This window comes from Anolis sagrei, chromosome 1, assembly GCF_037176765.1.
Source record: "Anolis sagrei isolate rAnoSag1 chromosome 1, rAnoSag1.mat, whole genome shotgun sequence".
In the NCBI taxonomy this organism is placed as follows: domain Eukaryota; kingdom Metazoa; phylum Chordata; class Lepidosauria; order Squamata; family Dactyloidae; genus Anolis; species Anolis sagrei.
Window position 1 is genome coordinate 280,015,599 of NC_090021.1, and position 23,693 is coordinate 280,039,291.

The 23,693-nt window shown below is 39.2% G+C and overlaps 1 protein-coding gene across 1 annotated transcript in view; it reads right to left on the minus strand.

Moving 5' to 3' along the window:
• Positions 1–23,693, minus strand: part of MYBPC3 (myosin binding protein C3) — a 95,139-nt gene that overhangs the window by 50,776 nt on the left and 20,670 nt on the right. Inside the window, exons 6-14 of the mRNA XM_060763136.2 lie at positions 22,598–22,715; positions 17,264–17,312; positions 14,164–14,205; positions 11,830–11,886; positions 7,556–7,579; positions 5,899–6,065; positions 4,549–4,681; positions 3,139–3,263; positions 156–261 (exon numbers count right to left, since the gene is read on the minus strand). Coding sequence (XP_060619119.2) covers positions 156–261; positions 3,139–3,263; positions 4,549–4,681; positions 5,899–6,065; positions 7,556–7,579; positions 11,830–11,886; positions 14,164–14,205; positions 17,264–17,312; positions 22,598–22,715 — 821 coding nt within the window. The remainder of the gene's footprint in view (positions 1–155; positions 262–3,138; positions 3,264–4,548; positions 4,682–5,898; positions 6,066–7,555; positions 7,580–11,829; positions 11,887–14,163; positions 14,206–17,263; positions 17,313–22,597; positions 22,716–23,693) is intronic.

Below are 23,693 nucleotides of genomic sequence, written 5' to 3' on the forward strand. Positions count from 1 at the left end.
TAGCATTCCAGGCCCTGATCAAATGCATTCAGACTTATTAACTGTGAGACTGCTTCCATCTTTGGAACCTTGAAGGATAAATGTTTCATCTGGTAATATCTACTGGGAAATTGTGCTCTTCCTAATTTCACAGTATATTTGTTTGCTCTGCGTACCACTTCACAGTAGCCCCTTCTTCTGATACTTCAGCTTCAAACTCCACTCTTTCTCCAACCATGACCAGGTGGTCCTCCAAAGGACGAGTAATCAGGATGGGAGCCTCTAGAAACGAGAAAGAAACTTAAATTCAGAGAAGAATAAAACATGTGTTGTACTTCCTTAGAAAACTACTAATCTTCCCTCCCTTGGGAGGTGCCAATCTTCTAAAGAAATTGTGATGGTTTTAGAAAGTTTAGATAGGCTGAGAGCTAAACAATTGCATGCTTAGGTAACCAGTCTTCTGACCAACATGGAGCTGTAGTAAAATGTATTTTCTTCTTCAGGAAATGACAGAAACCTGCACTCCTATGGAACTTTCTAATGGTTACCTCACAGATGGATGTGGAACTATTAGAATAAATTGCTGCATATAGAAAACTATAAAACAACGATTGCTCTTGTTTGTCCTTTTCCTTTGTAACTATAGATCTTAAATTTGGCACATTTTAATATAATCTCTATCATATAAGAGACTCTGTTTTTCCCCTAAAACTATTGATATGATTTTGGCACAAAGCAGAGGGACATCTCAGAGGGACAGAAGGAGAGGAGGCTGGCCAAATGAAAGACATTACTTTATTCACAATAAGAGGGAAAGATGGAGGAGGAATTGGAATGAGTCCCAGACCTTTCCCACTCCAGATTTTTCCCCCTTAAATGGACACGTTTATCTAGTAAGGCAAATCCTTTTCCTATCCGTTAGATTCCCACAAAAGTTATGCTTTTCATGGTTTGTCTCTCATATTGCTTAAACCCAAGTTAAAATTCGGAACAGGCACTAGCACCCAAGAGCCCTGGGTAGCTGTTCTGTTTTTGCCCTATGTCATGTACTCAGATATGGAAATGGGTTTTGCTGTCATTTTAATTTCCACCTGTGCATGCCTTGCAAATTCTGATTAACAGCAACCACCTCATCACAAAGGGCTAAAATTGGTGGCATGTGCTAATTTGAGCCCAGGTCATCTATGGAGCAGGCCGGCTCCGATCACATGATGCTGCGCTAGCTCTGTGGGTGGAGAGCATGTCACCGGCAGGGCAACACGGGAGAGCTCCCGTGTTGCCATAGAATGCATGCACCATGTGCACTCACATTTCCCCCCATCTGATTGCCCTCAGCTGGAGTTGGGTGATATGAGGCATGGGGTGCCAGGTTCCTCACGCCCCCCTTTGAACCAGACCAATGTCGGCAACCATCTGATGAGGTCGGCAGTGTTTGATTTATAGGTATCTTATGTTAGGTCATATAAGAAATTAGTTAGTGTGTGTGTTAACTGGAAATGCAAACCACATCCAGGGAGATAGCTGAGCCTAGGAGTTTCAGCAACTGAAACATATTTAGGCTTGAGCTGTGCAGGTGCCTACAGAGAGAGATGGGGGGGGGGGGAGACTGTTCTTGCTTCATGAGCTGCAGGAAGGAAGTTTTCCACATGGACACTAAAAGACCATTTGAATCTCTCAAAAAGGGCATTGTGTGAGTCAATGCAACTGATCTCATGATTGTAGATATGTTGCTCTGCATTACAAAGAGTAAACATCTTGCTGTTTATTGATAATCTGTGTGGCATATTTTCTTTCTTTAGCAAGACAGTGTGTAGACTGCTAAATCTGGAAACTTTTGAGAAGACCTGCATTAGAGTGTGCATTGAAGATAACTACTGTTTATGTGTTACTTCAAATGGGATATGCATTTCAGCACAAGTAGAATTGGGCTGAAACTTCAAAGTGAGTTCAATGTAAGTGCTATAAGGCAGAACTAGGAAAGCTTTGGCCCTTTAAATGTTCTGGGTGTAAATCTCCAGAACCGACACCTAACATGGCCAATAGTTAGGGATTCTGGGAGTTGTTACTCAAAACATGTGAAAATAGAAAGAGTCTGATTGGCTCCATGCCTCCAAGATCCATTAGGTTAATCACAACCTATGCAGGTAAGCAGAAAGATGGTAGATCTGAACATCTCAGTGAGGTTTTGAATCAAATTTGGGATGGAGATGCATAGCTATGTGATAATTTTATCCTCCTATACTATAGGCATGCCTCATCACACTCCAAGATATTCCACTATCAAGCAACTCTTATTGTCAGAAAGTTCTTACTCATGTTCAGGTGGAATCTATTTTCCTGCAGTTTGAATTCATTGCTCTGTGTCCTAGTTTCTGGAGCAGCAGAACACAAACTGGCTCCATCTTCAATATGATATCCTTTCAAGTATGTAAACATGGCTATCATGTCATCTCTAAACATACCCAGTTCCCTAAGCCATTCCTTATGGGGCATGGGTTATTCCCCCAAGCTGCTTATTTAAGATTTGTTTCCTTCTACTGTTGAGTTCTTGTATTATTTGCCCAGTTCTCTCTATATCGTTTGGGACATTATCTCCAGCACTTGATGAATCCCTGCCCTCAAGAAAACCGTCTCCTGCCCTCATATAACTTAATTCAAAGCCCTCCTGATCAGGTTTGTGAGATTCTGCAAAAACATTTCTGCCAACTGCTGTGAAGTGCAACCTTGCCAGAAGCCCATATTCATGAAACTACAGACCATGATCTAAGAAGCCAAAATGGTACTATTTATGAAGTCAGTTGTTCAGTTCCACTATTTCTCTCTCTATTCCCTGCATGTTGAGCTGCTTTCCTCTTTTGTCATCCTTTCCATGATATTTCTTTTTCTGTTATTCGATTTTCTGTTAAAAAAATTAAGCCCAAGAATACATCTACTTCATTAACTGAGGCATATTTGTGTAAGAAACCCAACTTGGGAAATAATAACAGTACAGACAGACAAAGGCAGGCTATCTTTTCAGACTCTTCTGTTCTTACCCTTCTGAGATGAATCTTTTTTGTGTTGAAAATATTCAAGGTCAAAACAGGATATATATTTAGATCTGAATCTGGGTTTATCAAAATTTGATCCAACAATGATGATAATTTATGCTATGCCTACCTCTAACGAAAAGTTCTGTGAAAGTCTTTTCCTCGCCAATCACACATTCATATGCTGCGTCATCAGCCAGGGAACAATGGTTGATGGTCAGAATTCTCTTATTTCCAAGAGCCTCGAAAATGTACCTAAGGAAATGCAAATAGAAATTACATGTATTACCAATGGATGAGGTACCTGTATATCAAACATCCTGTCTTTGATGATGACAGAAAAGTGGAAGAGTTTTGGGCTGTCCAGCCAACCACCAGGACTATGAAAATTAAAGGTGTGTCTGAGCCTTTATTGTTTCCTTTTAACCTCTTGGAGTGTGAGTAAAATAAATTACAGTGGTGACAACCTGAACAACCGTCATACAGTTTCTTTACAAACAGTGCAATAAATTAAAGGTAATTTAAATGCTATAATAACTTAGTGACTCAGTTTTAATTATGCAGCAAACATAATTAGTTCGAAAACATTCCATTAGAACAATGGTTCCCAACCTTTTTTGACCAAGGACCACTTGACCAGGGACCACTCTCCAACATTAGTACCAAAAGGGTTACAAATCAGTTTTTGGTCAACTTTAGATTCAGTTTGGTTATGATTTAGAAAACTGCATTGGATAGACCAAATCAGCTCTAGTTTCTGATACAGAACATATGCCATCCAGTAGTTGCCATCTGCTCGCCAACAGAAAACCATATTTAATAATCTAGAGCAGATGCGGTAGTAGTCATCTTTTGTGGGTAGTCAGCCTCTCCCCTCCTGACATCCATCCCTGTTGCCTCTCACTAGAAGAGGGTTTCACGACACCAGTTGCTCCGATTGCGATGTGGTTTTGAGGCAACAGTGTAGTAATGGTGAGGCCGCTGATCATAATTTCATTCCTGTGGACCACTGGTGGTCCACAGACCACAGGTTGGGAACCACTGCATTAGAAGAAGTGATTTCTTGAACCAGAAGACCCTCCCTCTCCAAACTTTGTTGCTTCTTAGTTCTTATACGGAGCAATGATCTACAAAGAACCGAGAATAAATCTGTGAGAAATATTAAAGTAATTGTTTTGTTGTATTATAGAATTGTCATTTTGTTATAAGGAAGGAAAATTGACTAGATCATAAACAGGAAGGTATAATTTTGATAACTTACTTGCTAAAGAAGCAAATGTTGGTGGCATTCCATTCCAAGTGGAGAGAATGAATGGAAGGAGGATAAAAATCAATAATGAAAAGCTGTGTATTAATCACTTACATGGTAACAAACATTATTTCCTCACCTCCCCATCCCCTGATAAAGTCTTTGCTGTTTTTCTTTCCCTGTTCTTTTCTGAAAATATGCTCCATTTCTCTCTTGCCTCTCTTGGTGGTAATCAGAATTGCTACCTTCTACAATATCATTAATAATTCATTAGAATTCTACTTCTCTTACCTGCCACTCACTTGAATTTCCTGCCCATTCTTTAGCCATTTCACTTCATCATCTGGGTTAGCAAGTTCAACCACCAACTTGATCTTCTGTCCTTTGTCTACCTGGTAGGCAGGATCCAATCGCTTCAGAAAAGCTAGGGAGAAAATAATTTGCGCAATAAGGATTCCCCTCATCAAATAATGCTAATTTTTATCTGTAACTCTGAGGGCCCTTTCAGACATGCCCTATATCCCAGGATCTGATCCCAGGTTTTCTGTTTATTCCAGATTATCTGGCAGTGCGGACTCATATAATCCAGTTTAAAGCAGAAAATCTGGGATCAGATTCTGGGTTATAGGGTCTGTCTGGAAAGGCCCTAGGAATAAAAGAGTCCTGCTATATTTTAGGTCTCATTTGCATATTCATTTTAAATACTTCTGATCATTTATTTATAAAAAATTAATTGAGCTATTTCAAAACATTAATCCATCAGATTCTTGGGTGGTGTACAACAGACATCATTATTTTATCTGTTAATAATATAATTACATTCTCCCAACAGCTTTCATAGCAGCCACGGACTAAAAGACAGCAAAAATCTATAGGTAAAATCCAGTGTCAGGTCAATGGATTTCTGTTATAATTGGAATGTCCTCGCCTTACTTTTGTCTGCTCTTCTTACCAAAAGAAAAATTAGTTTCAAAAATACTTACCTAATAAAAAAATAAAATAAAAAATAATAAATAAATAAATAATACTTACCTAATCAATCTGCAATAATAAAAATACTTACCTAATAAAAATACTTACCTAATCAATCTGTAATATGCCAGAGTTGATAGAAAAGTTTTATGCCTGGTGCCAGAAACTTTGCCTAGCTTACACATTACACTATTACATGATTTTTGTTTTAAATTGGTTATAAATGTAATTTCCTAATTGCTTCTGTCATAAAAACACGGAACATGTTTATTAAATTATAGAAACTTCATTTTTGCGGTCTGCACAAAAGGTTAAAAATGGCATACGAAAGGTTTAAAATGGCACATTGAAAGATTAAAAATGACAACCACAAAAACAAAGTTCCTGGAGTATAACAATTACTTTCAAAGGAAGTACTGCACAATGAAACAGGAAAAAACACTTTTAAACCAGGAAGAGAAAATATTTCAAATTTTGTTACATAGTTTTATTTAAATGTCCACTTCTCAGTCTTTTGTTCTGTTCTCAACTTCAGTGGAACACAGGAAGTCCAGTGGAACAATGCTGTTTTTTGAATTGTAGTGGAACATTTTAAAATCCCTTTTATTAAATAGTTATTAAATGATGCCAAACCATGAGGATAAAGTAAAACAAAAAAAAATCGCTTACATGTGCTTTTCTTTTCCTCCTTCTTTATACGTTTTAGTCGTTTTAACATCCCTCGCAGGTCAGTAATGCCATATTGGAAAGCGATTTTCTCGTACTCTGATGGAGGAGCTTTCCGAAGAATTTCCCAGACATCAACCTCTGGCCGTGTCTCAGTTTTTGTCTCATTTCTGCAAAAAAGAAAAAAGAAAAAGAAAAAAAGGGGGGGCATTACACATTAGATTATAAGGGCTTTCAAACAGTATGCCAATTGGTGTATAGTTAGACACAATTCTCACAGTTCTAAAATTCCCCCATTGATTAAAAGACTGTCTGCATCCAAACATAACAATGTGCCAGCAATATTGGCTTGCTGCGAATGAGACATGCTGTTTCATACAGTTAATTCACTCCCACTTTGCTCTTTCTACAGAGGCATACAAATAAACATATCACAAACTGATAGTTGATTATGTAGTTAAAATTCAAGATCCTCTTTTCTTTTTGTGTGCAGGTGACATTTTTTTTAAGTGGTAAAAATATATGCTCATATATAAGTCTAGAAAACCTGGATTGACTTATTCCCTGAGTCAGTCTAAGAACTATACTTTAACTCTTATCCAAAAAGGAATCATCCTCTTGTCTGAGTAGAACCTAAAAGAAGCACCGACTTCCTTTACTCTCTCTGTTGTGGTGCCACTTTTGGCCCTTTTGAATGCCTGGAAGGAGACATGGCTGTGGCAGGAACGGCTGAGGTGGCATTTATACTTTTCTTGACTTATCCATGTGTCATATCAAAATCCATAATTTTGGCCCCAAAACCTGTACTCAACTTATTCATGAGGCTGACATATACAGGAGTGTATATGACACATGCTGATTAGACTGATAGGCACTTTGAACCTCCAACATATCCCTTAAGGCGGTTAGTAGCAATTTATGTTGGAAACAGCAACCTTCTTCAAGCCTCCACTGGTTATTTGTTACGTATATAATTCATTTGCTTACTGTATTGTATATATGTGTGTTGGTATGCACTTTTACTTTAACTCTTTGTTGTGGGAGGGGCTGCAGACCATGTGAACAGGGCTGGGCTATGGATTTTGATATGACACATGGGCTTGTTCAAGACTCAGACTCCATTTTTAGAACAGCATGCTTCAGACTTCACCCTGCCTCAAATTACAGTTGCTGAAATCAGTAAGCATCTGCACTGTAGAATTAATTCAGTTTGACATCACTTGAACTGCCATGGCTCAATGCTATGGAATCCTGGGAGTTGTAGTTTGGTGAGGCACCAGCAGTCTTTGTCAGAGAAGCCTAAAGATCTTGTAAAACTGCAACTCCCAATATTCAATAGCATTCAGTCATGATGCAGATGCACCCCAGGAGTAGAGTTTTATGTAGAAGGATTATGGGAATATAAATATGGTCAAAATGTATAAAATCAAAATTACAGAAAATTACAGAATTTTCTGTAATTAACCATATATCCCTTTTGCATCAGGATCTGGTTGCTTCTAGTTCTAAACACAAACTCACAGAATAGATCCTGTGTGCTTAGGCCCAACTCCATTTTAATGCTACAATACTGTTGGCTGCTTTTGCCACAACTTCCACAGCTATAGCTCTGGTGGATATTTATTGACAACTACTGCAAGAGATGAAGTGAAAAGCTTACCGATTTACTGATCGCAAGAAGCTGCTGGACTTGAGAACAATGCGAGGCACATTTGGAAGCACAAGCAGCAGCCCCATGAGAAAAAAAGGGCAAGACATGTTAGTATTAGCAGCCATCACTAGATCAAAGCAGGTCCTGGGAAGGAGACTAAAGAATAACTATACTGAAGTATGAGGATGGAGAAACTGTGTATGACTGTGTGGAAGGGCCCTGAATTTCAGCATGTATGAAAATGTTTTTTATTTCACAAAGTACCTCAACATATTTCAGCCATGTATTTTCATGACTCCCTTCAAGTGCTGTTAAAAGAAATGCTGTGGGGCATCAATGCATTATATACGTTTATTCAGACAGGCTTTTAAAGATGAAAATTTTAAAGACCAAGTAAGGGGATGCTGTGTTGTTGTTGTTGTTTTTACTTTGAATATGTTTTAATGGATTTCCACTATGGATTTAATTTAATTCTGTGTTAATGTTTGCATATTTGTATATTTGAAATTGTATGCTAATGCTTTTATGTTAAGGCACTTTGAGTCTTCTTTGGGAGAGAAATAATAATAATAATAATAATAATAATAATAATAATAATAATAATAGAAAAAATATGAAAAGTGTATGTTCACAAATCGCACCTACTAAATTGCACATACAGTTTGCCATGTGTGAAGGCAATGCCTATGTGACCAAAGGCCTAGCAAAAGGTATGCACCTCAACCATGGAGAATTGTTTTGTACAGATTTTCATCCCTCTACAAGGAGGCAATTGTAGCACTGCTATTTATATTCAAAATATTGTAATCGTACTGAATTTCGAAAACATTGTGAATTTACAATTTCTCCACATTTTTAGTTTTGACTTTTGCAAATTTGATGCTTCCTGAATTTTATTAAGAACACGCTCTCTATGTGACTTTAGTGTGACTCTATGGTCAACTTCCTCCATCCATGCTGGAGGACCTAGAGATTTCAAAAGAGAGCATTTCTCTAGGAATCTTTAAGTTCTCCAGTGTAATTCTGTAATCAGTTTCCAGTGGAAGGGTTGGAAGACCTAGAAATTCCTAGAGAGGCATTCCTTTAGGAAAAAAATAGCAATTTCTTTATTTGCATTTTTTTTTACTTGGGAATTCTGTGTCCCTCACCCCAGAGACTGTGGGAGACTAACTGTATATGCTATTTATGCCACATTGCACTTTTTATTGTATTCATTTTTGGCATGCAATATGCCAATGTTCTAAGCATTAATAAACTACTACTAGAAGAAGAATGGCTGGCCTTTCCCATAGTGTGGTCCGGTTCTCCCACTATCCTGCATGAGATGAACATGTAATTTTAATATGAAAACAGCCAAGGCTACTTAGATTACGTTTTGTCACAGATGCAGCTTGCTAAATACTAACAAGGTTGATAAAAATGGAAAGATACCCTTCTATTCATGGCCCCTGTCCCCTCAATTAGATCAGGAATTGGACAGGATTGATAGGAACTGAGCATACAAAATAAATATTTGGAGGGTCACATGCTGTCCATTCCTAACTGAAAGCCAGCTTGACTTATAGAACTATATGGGCTGGGTTGCACATCAGATGATATCAAAATATATTCAGTTTTCGTTGCCAAACCCATTTACTCTGTTGCGATTCCATTTCTTCTTACAGGGTGATGAAATAATGAGAGCAAAACTGTAGGCAGGAAGGGATTCTTCCACATCATAGGCAATCCCACTTCAATTTATCACCAATAACTATTCTCCTGCTGAAATCAACAAACTACGTTGTTTGATAGGTGTTGCCAGGAGTTGCTATCTAACAACATTTAGAAGGGTGCATGACCCTTGCTGTAGAAAGAGCATATCGGTTTGACCTTCACTTGGAAGATTTAAGGTGTTTCAAGCTGAACACACAAACGTAAGCTGCTGGTGTGTTCTAAACATGTGTGGAAGAGAAGTTAAAAATAGCTGCATACGTCCCAGTGATAGCTCCTTCCTATCCTATTACCCTGATTGATTTGAACCAGTCAGCTGTCACCTTCTTCAAGGTCTTCCCTCACCATCCCATGTAACAGCAAAGTGACAACTGTTCCCTTCCTTCTGACCTCTCTCTGGCCTGTGCCACCTGTATGTCAATGCCATCTGTTTAGATTTCCCTGCCGGAAAATAAAAACCCAGAATAATATTAAATAGACTTTTCTCATTTTCAGCATGTGCCTCAGGAAGAGTGTCACTCGCTGATTCTGGTGGATGAAATGCAGCAGATGTGACAACAGCAAGAACTACGTTTCTTGAGGGGCTCTTTACTTCTAAGAAAGCTAAAATATATCTGAAAGCCAAGCTCCAACATTGATGGGTCTGCCTTCTAATTCAAATGTAAAGCTTCTGGCCAAGATGACACTGTGGAAAGAAATGAGTAATCTTTTGCACTGGTTCAGTGCCCTTTGCATTGTTGAATGCTCTTCAGATACAAAGAAAATAACACTCCTGGCTGAACAGAAGCTAAATGCTAGCTGTTAAAATGCATCACGATTCTTTATATTAATAGGCATGACATACACTGGTTTGACTGGACTTTACATAGATTCAAGGCAAGAAGCTGGCAGTCGATCCATTTCCGGGTTATTACTTATAAATCCCTAAACCAGGGATCCTCAAACTTTTTAAACAGAGGGCCAAGTCACAATCCCTCAAACTGTTGGAGGGCCGGATTATAATTTAAAAAAAACATGAATGAATTCCTATGCACATTGCACGTATCTTACTTGTAGTGCAAAAAAAACAAAAAAAACAACCCCACTTTAAAACAATATAATAATTAAAATGAAGAACAATTTTGACAAATATAAACTTATTAGTATTTTAATGGGAAGTGTGGGTCTGCTTTTGGTTGATGAGATAGGATTGTTGTTGTTATTGTGTGCTTTCAAGTTATTTCAGAGTTAGGTTGACCCTGAGTGAGGGCCAAGTAAATGACCTTGGAGGGCTGTATCTGGCCCCTGGACCTTAGTTTGAGGACCACTTCCCTAAATGGTTCGGGTCCAGGCTACTTAACTAACCACATCTCTGCATGTAAACCTACACGGACATTGTGGTCATTAAAGGGGGCCCTGATCTCGGTCCCACCCCTAACTCAAACATGGTTGGTGGGAACGAGAGAAGGGGCCTTCTCCATGACCGCCCCTCCCTCTAGAATTCCCTTCCTCCAAAAATAAGAAGAGCTCCCTCACTCCTCTTCTTCAAGAAGCAAGAAAAACACACTTCTGTTTAGCTTTTATTGACTTCTTACTGCTTCTATTCTGCCTGATGAGGCTGAGTGAGAACATTTTACCTTAACTCATTGCACAGCCACATTTTTATTGTTCACTTTTTATGTTGGTTTTATTAAGTCACAATGTTATTTATGAAATTTATTATTTTTAATGGTTACTGTATTATTTGTGAATTTTTAATTGCTTGTTTTAATTGTTCATTTACTGCTGTTTATCTCAATTTTGTTTTTTCTTTGTAAGCTGCCCTGACTCCATTCGGGGAGAGAAGGCAGGTTATATATAAAGTTGTTGTTGTTGTTGTTGTTATTATTAAACGGACACTAATTTGGAACATGATCTGGCTCAGCTTCCAAAATTTCATTGAAAACCTCAAGTTTTTAGTTCTTGTAGAATGTATGGGGCAAAACAGAGGTGCACAGTTCTTGGAAATTGTTTTGAAAAATCAAGTCTACATTTCAGATATGTTGCAGAATATGCTGCTTTCTGCACAAATCAACCACACACACAATTTACACACGGTAAGTCCCAAATTGTGAAGATCCTAATTAATCCAGGATTCTTCTCCACACTCAAAAAAACATATTTATGACTTTTAAAAATATCTTTGAATATATCTTTAATCCATATTAAAAGGCTGGCACAGATTCAATGCAAGTACTCTTCTTGGATCTAACCTTCAAAAAATAATAACGGAGACACACTTGACAGTGTTTGCATGTTCATATACTTGTTGACTCGTTTACTTTATATGCAGTTCCTATCTATTTATGACCCCACTTCCTATTAGACATCTGGCTCCTTCTAGCAACCGATATACAATCACGACTATTATCACGAAGGACTGAAAGCTACGCTGTGATAAATTTCTATAGTGCTTTGGAAATAAAAATCACTTGAATTTGTGACAATTGGCAATGCATAGATGATATTAGAAGTAGGAAGTGTACCTTTATGCAGTGATAATAGATACTTTCAATTTGGGGCAACTCAAGGACATGGGAAATCTGCACACCCACCTCTTTCTCAGCAAGGCACTGAAATCCACCTCTTTGCCATCTTCGTGACCATCCACACTGCGCAGCAAATCAAAGAACATAAGGCAATGAACCATATAGGAACAGAATTCAGTAAAAGAAGTGGATTGTTTGGTCAAGGCTAAAATATTCTTTCCTGCCTTCTAATAACTTTTCCAAACTATTTAAAACGCGATTGTCTCCCACCACAGAAGGCTACATGTTTGGTGATTTAACATCTAGCTCAGACATGGGCAAACTTGGACCCTCCAGGTGTTTTGGACTTCAACTCCCATAATTCCTAACAGCCTCGGGCCCTTTCCTTTCCCCCCTCAGCTGCTTAAGCTTTACTATTGAATGCAGGTTTATTTTACAATCTCTTAAAACAGATATTTTTCTATATATTTTAATAGGAAAAATGAACTGCAAAATCTGGTGTACTGTGAATTTCAAAGGATAGCTTGTGTATTAGTTCAATTTTTTAAAAAAGTACTGTCCCATCAAGCAGACTTGTGTGAGTCTATTAGTATGGATAAAACACAGGTCTTCCCTGTTGTAAGTCACATCCACACCAAATGCAACAGGAAGAAACAAAGAATCAGATGCCTGTCTGGGACTCAAAATACACCTCAGGAAAACCACTGACTGATGATTTTATTTTATTTTTGCTTTTTCGCTGTGAGAATTTATGGAGGAAATCATATAAAATGTCTCATTCCATTGCAGTTGCTAATCTATCAGGAAAGATTCTTTCTCTTTGCTGCACCTGTTACTCTACAGCAAAATATTAACACTATGAGTGAGTTTACTGAATACAGTTGGCAAATGTGGAGAGTGAATTTTTTGCATCCTCTCCCCCAAAGCAAGCTGTATCATTATCTACCTAATATGTTTGCATGTATATATGTATGTATCTAATTTTCAAGATGGCTCTCACATTCAGAGAACCCCATGATTCCTACCAACAACAATCTGAACGACACATTAACATATTAATTTTTAGTGGGTTTCGGAATTCCTTTCTGCTTTTGACTGTTACACTGTAGATTGTTCAGGGAAAGGGAGTGGGAACATCAGTCTGCTGCAACCTGATTGACAGGAGATCAGACATGCATCATTCACAGCAGCTGTTGAGCCCCCGTTGGTGCAATGGGTTCAACTCTTGCTGATCGACAAGTCAGGGGTTCAAATTTAGGGAGAGAGGGTTGATCTCCCTGTCAGCTCCAGCTCTCCATGCAGGGACATGAGAGAAGCCTCCCACAAGGATGGTAAAACATCAGAAACATCCCCCCTGGGCAACATCCTTGCAGACGGCCCATTCTTTCACACCAGAAGTGACTTGCAGTTTCTCAAGTCACTCCTGACACACACACACAAAATAGATGTTGCCCAGTTAGTCAGGTATATAGGACTTCTATGATCCATTTGCATTCCCTATGCTATTGAATATGTTTGTGTGTATAAATTAGCCATTCTAGATCACATGTTCATAATTGTGTTTGTGAATTCCAGCTTTCATTTCCCTGATTCTAGTGCATTCTGCTTTCTTAAAGTTCTGTTACATTTGTCCTTATGTCTCAATAAAATATACAATTGGAAATGCAACTGAGGTTGCAGAAATTGTGCTTCAGATAAAGCACTGCAAATAGCTATCCTTCTTAATTTGACATGTATTAATCTGGGAGGTAGGCCATGGCAGAACTGAAATATTGTTTGCATATAAAATGTCTCATTCCATTGCAGTTGCTAATCTATTACACACAGAGTAGGATTCTGCATATTCCTACTCTGTGTGTAATTTTGTAAATATTGAATACATTTACTGTGACTCACTTATGCATTTTTAAATAAACATTTATTTTAATAAATGTTTTTTAAAAGAAAAGATAATTGAAAATTGAATGTGAAAAAGAGGGGTTAATTTTTTTTATCAAAATTTACTTCAGTGGTAAATAGGCTTACTGTAATATCATCCTATCCATGTAAGCTTCACTAATTTTGGTGATGATTATTTCCAAATTGAGGTCAAGATCAGAAAAAAAGATAAAATCAGCTGAATGTCATGCACACAGAGAGAGCATGAAATCACCCTATTACATAATAGTGTGTGTCCAACATATAATTTTTCGCTAAATAAAAATGTTTCTTTTTGATGTCATGCATAGGATTGATTTGTACTTTACTTATGAATTTAAAAAGCATATGCTCAGAGTCTTGTGTATGAAAAATGTACACATTTAAAACAGACCACACATTTAGATTCCTTTTTTCCCGAGATGCTGTTGATTCCCAGCTCAAAATGAAGTCTAAAGCTGAACTCTGGTCAAAAATGCATACCTGGAGAAAGCTGAAGTCATCCTTCTTCCTCCTGCCATGCTCCTGAAAGAGTCACAAACACAGTATTCATCACTCTGTCCAACAGCACTTTTAAAAACCCATAATCTACCATTTCCAAATTAACCAGAAAATGTCAAGTGACTCTAAAAGCACCAAACTGAATGAGGTCTCTCTGGAGTTTTGAGGAGACAGTATTTACAGGCCGGCTACACATTTTTCTAAAGCCGAAGCAGAAATCAAATGGTTGGGGGGGGGGGGGGGGCAGATGGGACAATATTTTTGCCACACTGGAGTCTTCCCTCATCCTCAATAATATTTTATTCAATTGTATTGTGTTTTATTTTATGTCTTGTTTTAGGCACCTTCTGCCTTGTGTAAGCTGTCCGTAGTCCCTTTGGGGAGATAGTGGCAGGATACAAGAATAAAGTTGTTGTTGTTGTTGTTGTTGTTGTTGTTGTTATTATTATTATTATTATTATTATTATTTAAAACACAACAATATGAGTCCACAGCAGACACTCTGCTGGCTGTTGAATTGGATCACACATCGGACACTTCCCAAGTGTCTAGGACTGTGTGATGTATCGGCAAATAATGCGTGCAGATCCCAGTAAGGTGGCCTTCTGCAGCTGGCAGATGGTAATTTTGTCAGCGCCGATTGTGTTTAAGTGCAGGCCAAAGTTGTTGTTGTTGTTGTTGTTACTACTACTACTCCTACTACTACTACTATTACTACTACTGTGGTTGCAAAACATAAAGAGAAAAGAAAAATGGCAGTATCACACTGACAAAATCAACCGGAAGGTAAAGTTACCCTGATGTAATCCTCAGAGGCCTAAATGAAGAGAGAAATTGAAACTGGAAATGTACTAACTGAGAAGATTCATCCCATTATGGAATGCTTATCTTCCACTCTAATCCATTAATGTGCTGCTCATGCATGCATTTTTACCAATCTATTGTGATTTTAGATGTAAAGGGGGTACAACCTGACAAACACATGGAAACCAAGGGCTGCTGGTTTGTGAAAACACTAAGGTTAAGGAGACTCACCTGCCCAGTTCAGGTGAGACTGTTCAGGTTGTGAAACATCTACAATTGGTAGATGAATTTGATTGCTCTCCTCAATCTTCTGTGTATTTTTTCTGTTTATATTATTTCAATTTTATACTGTGCCTGTTCATTTATAAATCAATGCCCATGAATAGCTTTATCTTTAATCTGTAGTATTTAATGAAAAAATAACTGTTTTGCTTCTATCATTGCTACCGATCATCATAATAATCACCATCATTATCCAATCTGTTGTCTCTATTGCAAGGAAGTACTTGGATTCCATGCTTGTCTGATGATTTCCCTATCAGTTAGCTAGTGGATTTCCATCTGAGTTTTAAAGAAGCTATCCAAAGTACTTAACCTGATTTGAGGGTAAGATTCAACAGCTCTTTAAAACAGATCTATTCAGAATAACATTGACTGTATTCACCACTCTACTGACATGGAAACTATCAGCTGCTGGTGGGAGAAAGCAAGAGGAAATGGGATTGCTATAATAGCAGGCAAGAACAGAAGCAGAAAAATGAAGGAGGAGAAAAATGTGTTGTAAGAAGCACAAAAAGTAATATAAGAATGTCACGAGAATGTATATTATTATAGATGAGTCTCCTAAAAGGTGAGAGGAGCTATATCTTATAGCAATGGCAGTTCTTAGGTTCTGAACCCTTGTTTATCCATCTTAAAATAGAATTGATTGTTTTGCTTTAGCTGTTCATTCAGATTCCATTAACACATTGAGTTACAGAGAAATCTCACAATTTCTTCCCCTCAGCTGCTTTAAGTCCTCATTCAAGAAATGACTAAAACGCCCTGCCCCCCCCCCCCCCCAGCTCTAAGGTTGCTGGGGTGGAGCATAGCAAAATCATCTCTCTTGTCCACTAAAGGTTTAAGGAGGTGTTCTTAGCTATGGGGTGGCGGTGGCAAATTTATTTCAAAATAAATGTGTGGGTAGATTGGAGATCCCCACAAAATTGCCTTGGGGTTCTCATGCATCCCATGTAACATATTTGGTGCACTCCCAATTTATGGTGATATTATACAATGGTAGCACTGTGGGTTAAACCATTGAGCTGCTGAACTTCCTGACCACAAGGTTGGCAGTTTGAATCTGGGGAGCAGGGTGATCTCCCACTGTTGGCCCCAGCTTCTGCCAACCTAGCAGTTCTAAAACATGCAAGTGTGAGTAGATTAATAGGTACCGCTTCTGCAGTAAGGTAACGATGCTCCATGCAGTCATGCTGGCCACATGACCTTGGAGATGTCTATGGACAATGCTGGCTCTTCGGCTTAGAAATGGAGATGAGCACTACCTCCCAGAGTCAGACACGACTAGACTTAATGTCAGGAAAACCTTTACCATTGCTTTACATACTATTCAACATTTCACAGATGAGACCTGGGGCACATTCAGCCAACCAACATCTGTCTTTGGTCAGAATAGCATAGGTTGTTAATGAGGGAGGAAAGACAAGGTAGAAGAGGCTGCACAAGTTTGTTTCAGCCTGGATCTCCTGGGAAGGACTTGCCCTTCTCTGCTCCCCACCAAGTTAACTGAGTACAAACTAGTTTTGCACTTTGAATTCCGTTTGCAGCAATTGAACTAAGCTGATAACAAATGGATAAAGGGGAGGGACAAAAAGAAAGTAGGATGTTGAAAATTAGGTGAAAAAGTGAGACGACAGAGGAATAACTGGGACTATTTTGACCTTACAAATGTCTGTTCACGTTATCATTCCTTGTAGATCAGATTCTATAACTTGACACAATACAACACGTCATTAGTATCTGCTCAGGTTTGTTTTCAGGACCCCTCACAAATACCAAAATCCATGAATGTTCAAGTCTTTTGATATATACTGTCATAGTAAAATGGTATAGTTGGTATAAAATGTCTGTTTTTTAAAAAAGCAAGTGAACTGTATAGTTCGGTTCTAGATTTCTACCATTTCGAAATATCTAAATCAAACTTCGAAATGTAGAATTACAGAGAAACAGTTTTGTCCCATAGTAAATGGTCAACACAAATGTTTGTGATGATACTCACGACCGTCGGAATGCTGAGCGGATGTCCATATCACCTGTTGCAGGTGCTTCTGTGATGTCAATTAAATAAAAATATAATATATCAATGACTCCAATAAATTTGTAAGTTAGGCAATAAATAGCAACCCATTACACTTTCCATAGAATATAGTAACTGACATTTCTTCCCCCACTGACATTTCACTGCATATAACACTTTGATTGTACATTTGGAGACTAAAATTTCACATCATAACTTGAGATGAGGAAAGGGAAAGAAAGAAACCTGGATTTTATCTTAAAGCTAAACAATTATTAGCAAGTAGTTTTACTCTCAGTACTCAGTATATATTGAGATTTGTTATTTTGATAGTGATGCCAATGATCTCAACTTTACCCCATAAAAATGGATATTCAGGAGCTTCATTGTTTCAAAATCTATGACTCACCCAGCTTCTGCTGACATAAAAATGGATACTGACAAAGCGAAGGAACATTTTGCTTTCGATTGTTGCTGTTACAAAATACTTTATAAACATTGTGTTGTACAAAGCGTTATTGTAACACTTTGAGACAAAGTGAGAGAATGAAGTCTGTAGTGTAAGCAACCTCTTATGGAGTAGACCCAGTCTACTAAAGCTTATGTTGCAAACATCTTTCTTTCAGTTAGTTTCAAAGATGCTACACTATCCCTTTGCATACTGATCCAGACTAACATGGCTATGTTTTTGCACTGCAGTGGGCTGTAAAAGTTAGGTTTTTGTGTACCTTCTAGTATAATTCTATAGATGTTGTTTCCAAACTTTACTGAGACTTAGGGTGCATCTGGACAGAGCAGTTACTCTGCTTCTGTTCCAGAGTGATCAATTTTGGACCAGCATCAGTGGTAGCTGGCTTGGGAGCTGCATGGAGGCTATTCTGTTGGGCCCTGAACTGGCCTGGCAGCTGCATGTCAGCTGCACAGCTTGAAAGTGCCAAAACCAGTTCGGTGCGACTCACCTACCACCCATACCTTGCTCCATCTAACTCATTTTAGTGGTTCCCACCACAAACCAAAACGGGAAAGGACACTTCTCAGTGCCTGGAATGACCATATCAGGCATGCCAAGGAGACAAAGAAGGGAGGAGAGGAGTGATCGCTCCTTCCTTCCTCTTCTTCCCTTTTCAATCTCTTCAACATATTGGGCACTGTCATTCCAGGTGTTAAGGTGTGTTCCCCACCATGTTGGTACATGTTGGGCACTGCTAAGGAAATGTTTTGTCGAAGGCTTTCATGGCTGGAATCACTGGGTTGTTGTAGGTTTTTCAGGCTATATGGCCATGTTGTAGAAGCATTCTCTCCTGACGTTTCATCTGCATCTATGGCAAGCATCCTCAGAGGTTGAGGACCTCACAACCACTGAGAATGCTTTCCATAGATGCAGGCGAAACATCAGGAGAGAATGCTTCTAGAACATGGCCATATAGCCCGAAAAACCTACAACAACCCACTGCTAAGGAAAGTTAGATGGTGCCATCCCCTCTCCCTGGACTTCCTGCTCCTGGGGAAAGCTAAATGGCGTACAATCAAGTGTTCCATTTCCTGAATAGGAAGTGGCACAGTGTTCACATGGTCTCAAAGTAACTGGATATTCCGGAGTTTTGGAAAAGCTCCAGAGTATGCAGTGACTTCAGAAAACCAGGTCATGGCCATGTTATATCGGATCAACTGCATGCCATAACGACTGCAGAGCTGGTTCAGTATACCTGTGCCATAAACAGCTAGTTTCATCTGGGCAACTGTGTATACAGATGGCAGAGGGTTTTTCTCCCCTGTAGCTTCTGCATTGGCACCTTCCCTCATTCCCTTCTAGGTGGTGCTGTCTGCCTATGGAAAGGTTGGACAAACATGTTTCCGGTTTGCTCAAGCTCTTTCCTTCTAGTTCTGTCCAAAGGTGCTGAACTAAGAGATTCCTTTGGGCAAACATTAGGTCACATGTTCCTCAGCGAAACATACATTTGTTGGGTTTTGTAACTAGTGAAGTAGTGATGCCTTTGAAGCAATAGCAAAGTAACTTTTTACTCAGAGCAAAAGTGTTGGCTAAACTACTTATCTAAAAATATGCTGCTTCAAGTTCCTGGATTTGAGCAGGGTCAGGGAAATGAGCTAATTTCCAGTTCTTTTAAAGTTATTTTTTAACAAACCAATGGGAAAAGGCTGCAAATGTGGCAGCAGCATCCCCCCTTCCTTACACTTCCTCTTTTAGGATTAAACCTTTGAGAACATACAGCCAATAGTTTATATTCTTACATTCTCACTACTGCTAATTTAATGGATAGAAATACAGTGTTCCCTTGCTACTTCGCAGTTTGCTTTTTGTGGACTTGCTGTTTTGCGGTTTTGAAAAAAAAAATGAATTTAAAATATATATCATGCAACAGGTGCCCAAACCAGCCCCCGCCAAGCTGCCACCACTCTCCGAGGCGCTTTCCCTCCTCAGGCCTCCCTCCCTCCAGCCTTGAAGGGCCTTTCCTTTCTTTTCTTCACTCTCTCTCTCTGTCGAAGGGAAAGGTGAGGAGGGCTTGCTTCCTTTGCTTTCTTCCTTCATTCCCTGACAGGGAAGTGGGGGGGGGGGGTGCCATGGGGGGGGGGAGAGGAGAAGGAGGAAGAGGAGGAGGAAGAGAAGAAGGTGAAGAAGGCATGCACAAGCAGGGAAGGAGGAGCGGGAAGAAGAGAAGGAAGGAAGAGGGAGCCAGGTGCGCAAGAAGGAGCCAGTAGGAAGTATGGTGTGCAAGGGGGGGGGGGAGGGAGGGAGGAGGGAAGTGGAGAGGAAAGAGAAGACAATTGAGTGAGTGAGGAGTGGGAGGTCCTACTCCTTGCATGCACTGAGGCAGTACATATATAGCGTCCCTACTTTGCGGATTTTCACTTATCATGGGTGGTCCTGGAACGTAACACCTGCAATAAGTGAGGGAACACTGGAAAAAATATTTAAAAACAGGTCCAATATTTTTTGCAGTTTAGGCTTTTTCTGTATGAAAAATGTGCTGTTGGTGGGGATTTTCTACACAGAAACCAAATTTCCCACAAACCCAGTATTTTCTGCAGTAAAATATGTATGTAAAGGAAATAATCATATTCTGCAGAGAAAATTACATCAAATTTTCTTCAGAAGCATATTCATTTTATTCCTTTCTTGCAGACTTCATATATTTCCCCCCAATTTAAATTGCAAAATAAGAGACTGCCCATACTGTAAGGATGCTATTTTTACAAAAGCAAGCAGAAAATTAATAATCCTCCCCCCAACATTAACAAATTTTAAAATAAAGTTCAGAAATTACATCAGAATGATTTTTTTTGTCATGTCAGGAGCGACTTGAGAAACTGCAAGTCACTTCTGGTGTGAGAGAATTGGCCATCTGCAAGGACGTTGCTCAGGAGACGCACAGATGTTTTGATGTTTTACCATCCTTGTGGAAGGTTCTCTCATGTCCCTACAATGGGGAGCTGGAGCTGATAGAGGGAGCTCATCCACGCTCTCCCCGAATTCGAACCTGCAAGCTGTCAGTCTTCAGCCCTGCTGGCACAAGGGTTTAACCCACTGTGCCACCGGGGGCTCTGACTGGTGTGTACATAATATTTGAAGCGTATGATTTTCAACTGGATTTATTTCTAAGTAGCTATGCATAGGATTATGCAGTTAGTTATCCACTGGCTTTTTGTACCTTCCAACATTTCTGACAACCAATCTTAAGCAAAAATGTATTCAACTGCAGAGAACATGCATATTTCAAGAGAAAATGTGAATGGAAAATTGCATTCAAATATATATTTAAACCAGAAATGAGCAATATGTGATCCACTCCTTTTTCTAGCTCCCCACATTCTCTAAATCCATTATAGTTTTGTCAAATCTCAGCAGTATGGCAGTGGCTTAAAAAACCCAACTTATTATTCAGTGAAGTCTTTTCAGCTTCTGCAATACTAAATTTGGGTTTCTGGATTTCACAATAATAATAGCAATTGTGAAAGAAAAAGCAGTTTCTTTGGTGGTGGCTGCATGATGTTGAAGGAAAGTCGAATGGGTCTCAATGCCCCCACTTTCCACTTGAACAGATGTTACTATTCCTGATGTAAATCTTGTGGATTTCCTTGCAAAAGTTGCAGACTAATGCAGAAATGGGGTGGAATAGACTTATGGGAGAACTACTGACCAAAATAAGCTACATATATTTTTCCTCATTAAAGGTGAGATGTTTTGGGATATGATCGCTAAAATAATGGCTATGGTTTAAATCAGAAATGGGAAACATGTAGCCCCACAGATTGTATATTGAGCCCTTTACTTTCTCTATATTTAGTGGTATAGAACCCCATGAAAGTAAAAAGCCACAAATAAAGCATTGATATTTTTTTTACCAGGGGCTGTGGTGGTGCAGCAGGTTAAATTGCTGAGCTGCAGAACTTGCTGACTGAAAGGTCAGCGGTTTGAATCCTTGGAGCGGGGTGAGCTGCCATTGTCAGCAAATTTATTTCAAAATAAATGTGTGCGTAGATTGGAGATCCCCACAAAATGGCCTTGGGGTTCACATGCATCCCATGGATCATATTTGGTGCACCAATTTATGGTGATATCATACAAGGCCCCCTTGGTGGCACAGCAGGTTAAACCACTGAGTTGCTGAACTTGCAGACCAAAAGGCAGGCAGTTTGAATGCAGGGAGTAGGGTGAGCTCCCAATTTTAGTTCCAGCTTCTGTCAACCTAGCAGTTCGAAAACATGCAAATGTGAGTAGATCAATAGGTACCGCTCCAGCGGGAGGTAATGGTGCTCCATGCAGTCATACTGGTCACATGACCTTGGAGGCGTCTACTGACAACACCGGCTCTTTGGCTTAGAAATGGAAGTGAGCACCACCCCTGAGAGTCAGACTTGAATAGACTTAATGTCAAGGGAAAACCTTTGCCTTAACCTTTATTTTTTACCTGAGAAAACAGCTCTCAAGAAATTTCATTGTAAGCTGACCTTTGTATAAATTGCTAGGTCCTCCAGTTGATTGGAAGAAGTTGACCATAAAATTGCACTGGAGAACCTAGGGATTTCTAGAGTGACCATTTTAATCAAAGCTGTGAATAGTCAAATCTGCAAAGGTCAAGTCTGCAAACATAAAGGACTGATTGCAATCCCCTTAGGATTGTCCCTTGGCTACACTGGCTATGATAATAGACAGAAGAAAACAAAGTCCTACAGGTTCCCCACACTTACCGCAATTAACCAACATCTCCATCATCTCCCCTGGGTAGTGAGCAAAACTTACAGAACTGCATTGATTCTTATGACACACACTAGACATCTATTTCATTATGATCTTACCGTTAACGACAAGGCTAAAATTACAGCTGTCGAACTTGTCCTTTGTTGCCACTTCACATCTATAACCTCCTGCATAGGTCATTTTTGCTTCAATTATGTTCATCTCAAAGACATAAACCTTGAAAAATGGAAGCAATAAATGGACCATTTTAATATGGCTGCATGGCGTAGCATTTGTATTCAGATCCTATTATATTTCTATTTAGGAAAGAGGAAGCAAGACAGTTTCAATTCGGATAAGAGGCAAAACGGTGCATGTAAGGCATTGGTATTCAGATTCTATTTCTCCTCTTCCCGGAGTAGAAAATGTCTTGCTTCTTCTTTCCTAAATCTTCATCTTGCTAAATTGGTTACCATTATCACATGCAGAAGCTTTGTAAGTGAATGTTAATGGAGTGTAAATCTCTGCCAGCTTATTTGCGTCATTGTTTTGGGAAGGTGATTCCTTATTCCCACTTTTTCTCCAAATTTATAGGAGCAGCAGGAACGTTCACATATACAGCTCTGTTCCCTCAGCTACTAATTCACTGCAAGGGGGCCATTGGGATGCTGCCCTCAAGCACCTGGGAAAGAAGTGGCAACCTCAGTCCCCAGCACAAAGCTGCTCTTTCTCATGCAGATGTGCAAGGACAGTTGGATCCTGCATAAGAAAAAAGCAGGATATAAAAGTAACAGATATACATACACACATAAGTACATTCATTCATTCATTCATTCATTTACAGTATTTATATTCAGCCCTTCTCACCCTGCAGGGGACCCAGGGTGGATTACAATGTACATATACATGGCAAACATTCAATGCCATAGACACACAACACATATAGACAGACACACAGAGGCTATTTAACATTCCAACTTTTCTGGCCATCAGGGGAGCTGTCGCTTCACTGTCCATCTGTGACACTGACAAAGTACCTCCTCATTCCCCGCATGCTTTTGCTGGAGATTTTTTTTATGGCCTCATAAATTAGTTAACTTAGCCACTCCACATAAGTGGTATCTAATTTTCCTACTTGACAGATGAAACTGTCTTTCGGGTTGCAAAGGTCAACAGCAAGCTACACAAAATTGGCCGGAAGCTCACTCTGACCCG